The sequence below is a fragment of the Podarcis raffonei genome, chromosome 8 (genome assembly GCF_027172205.1).
Source record: "Podarcis raffonei isolate rPodRaf1 chromosome 8, rPodRaf1.pri, whole genome shotgun sequence".
NCBI lineage: Eukaryota > Metazoa > Chordata > Lepidosauria > Squamata > Lacertidae > Podarcis > Podarcis raffonei.
This window is the reverse complement of record NC_070609.1, coordinates 33,720,044-33,726,043: the sequence shown is the minus strand read 5'-3', so window position 1 is coordinate 33,726,043 and position 6,000 is coordinate 33,720,044. Positions and strand designations below refer to the sequence as shown.

General features: G+C 46.3%; 1 protein-coding gene across 1 annotated transcript in view; it reads right to left on the bottom strand.

Moving 5' to 3' along the window:
• The window catches only part of FNDC5 (fibronectin type III domain containing 5), a 32,567-nt gene continuing 26,567 nt past the window's right edge, over nt 1-6,000 (bottom strand). Inside the window, exon 6 of the mRNA XM_053399074.1 lies at nt 1-4,883. Within this exon, the coding sequence (XP_053255049.1) occupies nt 4,842-4,883 (42 nt within the window). The 3' untranslated portion in view covers nt 1-4,841. The remainder of the gene's footprint in view (nt 4,884-6,000) is intronic.

Sequence of the window (6,000 nt, the reverse complement as noted above, 5' to 3'; positions counted from 1 at the left end):
TACATTTAAAAACATGGTTTATTGCTCAAAACTGTTATCACAGGTAACAACCTTTCTGTGTCTAACAAGGCAGACAATCTGCTCTCGGCCATCGTTTTGGCAAGAACTGAGGGGAGTGAGGTCTTTCCTCTGTTTTGCAACACATTGTGAGTAGCTGTTAATTAGGTGGTTCTGGACAACAACTCCCATTAGCCCCTGCCAGCCCAGCTGCGTCCCCAGCATCCTCAGCACTCTACAGCCAGCATGATGGAAATTGTAGTCCAAAACCTCTGGAAAGCACCAGGGTGGTGCGGGATGCCATCTGCCGGCACCTTGTGTGGAAGTAGATGGGAGGGGCTGGTTGCAAGTGGCTTTGCGTGGATGTTGAAAGCTTTAGAGCAGGCGCTGACTTAGTCACCGATGAGAAGAGACACAATTTTGAAGAGGCACATTAACACCATGACAGAAACTGAAGCAACTAGACTTCTCCACCTGCAGATGAGCAGGCCCTTCCTGAGCTCAGTGAAGGCAGAGATGAGGGGGTCTGAGGAGGGCCTGGAAGCAGGAAAAACACAGCAATGCAAAAAAGGAGGCGGTCATGATGTCATCATGGAAACATCAGCTCTAGGAACACTACCTAGCATTGATACCATGCTTTAGAGAGACCAAAGCACTTTGTCAGACTTGTTATCTCCACAGTCCTTACAGCAACCCTGCAAAGTGGGCTTGAAGAGCCTTGCTGGATGGTTCCAGGGTGGGTCCATCCAGGACAGCAGCCTGTCTCTCACTGTGAGCCAGCAAAAAGCCCCTGAGAAGCCCCAAAACAGGGTATGAGCAGAACAGCCTCTCTCTCTTTCCCCTGACAAGCGGGCATTAAGTGATGCACACCGTCTCAACATGGGGATTCCCAATTTATTCTCCACTAAAAGGCCAGTATTATCCCTATGCAACCAATTAGAGGTTGAGGGGAAGGATAGTGAGCTAGCTGCTAGTGTCTTGTTCAAGCCAGACACAGAGTTTGTGACTGAAGAAAAATCTGAAGCAGAGATCTGAGTCTGACTGACTCCTTTTTCTTCCTTTCTTCTTCCTTGTCTCCTGTGCCTTGAGCCTGACATGCAGACATTTAGCAAGTGGAATGGATTCCCTGGCTTTATCAATGTGGCAAGAAATAATACATCCCTTATTAATTTGGGTACGCGGAGTGGGGGCAGGGTTATTGTTACATGCACAGGAGCAGGGCCAAGGAAGACAGTGGCATCCCAACCTGTGGTCCCAGCTCTGTCTGGTAATCACTATGCATACAAGCCCTCCTCCCTCCCTCCCGGCTAGTTTGCACATAAAACACTAATTGTTTGTTTAAGAAACAGTTAACTGTGAGTTAACCCATAGATGATCCTTCAAACCATGATTCGTTTCTTCAAAGTTTAGTATGTTTTCCACCCGCTCTTGCCTCACACCTTTGTAACTTGCCACATGTCTGAGTGATGGGGCAAAGCAAACCATGATTACCGACAGGTCTTGGGTGTGCACATAACACCAAAGCCATGGTTAAAACTATTCAAGGCTTGTAAGCCAACAACCATGGTTTGCTGGTAGTTAACCATCATTAAGTTGCTTGGCAAGAGTAGGATGGTCAAGCAAAAACCATGGTTAATAGTGTATACTTTAATAAATTGTGGCTTAGTGTTATGTGTGAACCAGGCCAACCGTGGAACTGAACTCCCCTGATAGGCCAGTTACTGAGCTCAGCAGAGGAGGAATTAAACTTCAGACCAAGCCAACTTGGCATTTTGATTGAGCAATCAGAAGCCTATCTCTTCTCCCAGTGTGGATGCAAGGCTTCCTGGAGCAACATGCAGAGGGCTTAATACTGAAGCACAACAGGGGAATCTTCTTCCTGCTCCTCCCTTATCACCTTCCACAGCATTGCCACATGCACAGATCTGTCTGCTTTCAACCGTGAAAAACTTATTAATTGCAGAAAATTGTCCACCACTTCTCCCACCTTTCTGTCAGGAAAGACCAAGGCAGAAATCTGGCAATTTGATTAACCCTAGGGGCAAGAAAGAAATAATGGAAAAGAGAATCTAGGATATGCCTTGCCCTTATTATACTGTGGGTGAGATGACTACCCTACAGCACATAAGATGGGTTTGGGGTCAGAACTCAAAATGAGGCAAGTTTTTTGAAATCCCAGTTGGTGAACTCATATGGCTTCCTACACACAAGAACTGTGCCTGGTTTTTCAGTCTAGCTCCCCCTGCTACATGCATTGATCATGCACATATTCCTGGTGCGTATCACATTCAAATCCTTGCTCAGCAATGAAGGATACTTGGAGGCCCTGGGTGTGTCACAGCTTAACCTACCTCACAGGGTTGTTGTGAGGCCAAAATACTGCTCTGAGAAAGGAAAGGTCAGGTTCAAGTAAGTGAACCAAATTGATGATTCTCACATTTTGATTTTGTAGAAGACATTTTTAAGGGATTAAAAAAAGTAAGTCTCGTTGATAAGACACAATAAGGCAGTGATGCTAAGTAATGACAAAATTCATAATTTACAGCCCCCTTAAAAACAACCACAGCCCACCCCCTAAATCCAACAGCATCCATAAAGAAGGACGAACCACCTTGAGCTTTTGCTGGCCAGTTGGAGTGAGTTTCTACATGGAGTTTTTCCCTCTCCAACCAATTTCAGCTCCTGTCTGAGAGGCTTTGGCCTCCGTGGCCTCTCATGCACTGAAAAGCAGTGCAGTCGCCCTGGACACTGCACTTCAAGGGATGCCACAACAGTACCGTAGAAATGAGTGCAAGAGGTGGGGGTGCCAAATTTTAGCATTGCACAGGGTGCCACTGAAATTTGAGAGCCCCAAATCCACCCCTGCGCTGACAAAGTTGCTGGGATGACTTGCAGAGCAGCCATCCCATGTTGGTGCGAGGCTCCCCTATACAAAGGTGCTTGACTTTGCATCAAGCAATCTTGGCACAATGCGAATTAAATTGGTGTGTTGTTTGTTTTCAAGGATCGAAGTGTAGCTGCTTTGGCACACTGTGGGCGGATTACATCAGACCCGGCTAAGAAGAAATGGTTTGATAAGCACAGATCCGAAGAGCAGATTACAACAGGTTTCACAGCCATTTCCTACTTTCCAGGGAACCCCTGGGAATCGTAGTTGGCATCTATCAATTTTGGTGATGATGGGCCTTGGCATCGGCAACAGATAATTCCCTGCACTAAAACTAGAGCGTCATCCAGTAAAAGTGACAGTGATTTTAGCAGAGGGGAAAGAAAGCAGGGCTTCTTCACACAGAGGATAATTCACTCCAGGCATCTGCTAATGGTGGTCACCATCTTTCATCACCTTAGTTAAGGACTGGGGGAATCCATGGAGGGGCCAAGCTGTCACTGGTGATTAGCTTTACAGGCATAAAATCAATCCCCCATGTCCACAGGCAGGACTAGCTACAAGGGGCCAGCAAGAGAGGAGGGCCACCACCACAGTTGTGCCCTGCTTGTGGGCTTCTTAATTGGCTCCGGGCTGCCCACAACTGGAAAGTGAATTCCCAACTAGGTAGCCCAGGGACTTGGGACATGTTGGCTGATGGCAGATCCCATCAGCCCCTGCAGCCAGCCTGGCCATCCGTCAGGGATAGCGGGAGTTGTAGTCAGTAGCATCTAGAGGGCCACAGGTTCCCCACCCCTAAGACCACACCTCAGGCCTGGCTCAGCAAGGTTCTTCTTAATTTGTATAATCTCCAGCTCCTCACCAAACTAGTATTCCCAGGATTCTTTGGAAAAACCATAACAATAAAGTGGAATAAAACCAAAACAAGTTTGCAGCCTAGATGGGGCTCTCCCTGGGAGAAAAAACCAGATGTTTCCACCATTCTTGTCTATAGTCGTCGTCAGATCTCTTTGCTGTTCTACAGAACTGGAAGATTTGGGGTTAGGTTTGTTTTTGTTTTTTGCATTCTCTGTTGGTTATCCAGTTGGAGAAACAACATTAAATATACACCAAAACTTGGGGGGAAATAAGAAACTCACAACTGCTCAAAGTAACTTATAATAAGCAGCTAGCGGAGTCCTGAGAGTCCAGGTGGAAAAATGTGTGCTTCTGGTTTCTTTGTCTCTTTGTTTAAAGCAGCCTTCGCTAACCTAATGCCCACCAGCTGTTTGGGACGACAGCTCACTTTGTTGGCTAGCTGGGACTGATGGGACTTGTAGTCCAAAATAGCTGGTAGGCACCAGATTGCCAGAGACTGTATTAAAGACACAAAATTGAATGCCTGCAAACAGTTGTTTCTACTTAAAGCACAAATGGCAAGACGTCTGCGTGGGATTCCTAGCCAAAGTCATTGGTTTGGTCTGTGGTCAGAGGGGACAGAGCGTTCTCCAGCGTTGTCACGAAGAGATGGATGCAGTCGTGTCTGGAATCCAGGATAGCATTTCCTACTGAAAAACTGAGCTGTGGTAAGAAGAAAGCAAACCAGGAATGAGCTGGAGCATTTCCCAAGAGACGAATGTTTCAGGACAAGACAGAGACAGACGGTCAAGGTGAAAGATGACACTCCTCCTAGCCCCACCAGCAAATGCCCATTTGTTGGTGTGTGGGACACAGCCTAGTTCAAAGTATGCTGTAGCTCAGTACATTACCGAGTTTCTTTTCTATCCCACATGGAGATGGGCTTGTTGGGTTTTTTCCTCCAGGGTATGGAAGGAAAGGCTTGTGCTACAGTCTGCAGCAGCTGAACAGAACTCTTTCCAAACAGCTCTGAAAACCTTTCACTTCCCCAGTTGCCAAATCTTGGAGGGAGGGAGGGAAAGAGACAGAGAAGGAGAAACGGAGTCCATCCATCAGGCTGTCATGCTTCAATGATATTCACTGAGGGCTTGTTTTTTGGAAACTAGAGGAGAGAGAGAGAAAAAGAGAGAAATATAAGGTACCCAGGAATGTGAAGTCAATACACCCTGGGGGAAATGGAGAATCTGTAGTCTTAGGGCTGGAGGTGAAGCTAGGATTAAACAGATGGTGTGTATTTCACTTCCATCTGAAATACAAGGAATAAGCAATCAATCCACCTTTCACACTAAATCTGTATAAATCAGTGTTTGCCAACCTGGTGCCCTCCAGCAATTCTGATGGAAGCTGTGGTCCAAAATTAACTGGGGAAGGCCACTATAGTTAATAACTATAATTCTGAAGAAAAAGTGTTTCTTTTGTTTTGGGATGTTGCATGCATCTCAACAAACACCATCTTTGAAGGAGCATTTCCCCTATTTCTCTCTTGGGGGGGGGGGTGAGAGAGAGAGAGAGAGAGACTCTTCCAAAGACTTATAAGTGTTATTTGTTAATAGATTTATACCCTCCTGTTCTGAAGATTTTTCTTTCCCAGGGCAGCTTTACAACATACAGTCAAGCCAAAGCAAAATGCAATCAATAAAAAAACTCTTGATTCAGCATTTTAGCACCAGACCAGAAAGACTGGGTGAAGCTCACCGGTTGTGTCAATGGGGCATTCATGTGAACCCCCCCCCCCCTTGGAGCTGCCATGAGAAAGTATCTCCCTTTCTGACTTCCTTTGGAAACACCTGGAGTTGTGCAATTGTCATTGTCCCTTTGATTAACACACTGAGGTTTTCCAACATGGCGGGGGGCCCTTATGTGTCCTTAAGTGACTTTTTCTGCTACTGAAGAGACTGTCGCTGTGGCATGAATATTTCCTTCAACAGCAGAGTTAGCAGAACATGAAGGAGGTTTGTCAAAAGTTGATGCAGGGTCATGGCTGGCAAGGGCAAATGGCTACGGCACCAGGAAGCTGGAAGCATCATCACGATTAGTAGAGGTGAAGAAGATTTTATGAAGTTTGGTCCATTAGAGGCAAACCCTAACCCTTGGTTGGCATTGGCCTTTGACAGCACCCCCCACCCTACCTGGTGGATATCCCAAGCTCCTTCCTTGAGTCTCGCTTTCTGTTTTTGAAAACCTGAGTGTCTCTCTAGCTCTGTTCTTTCCAGAAATAA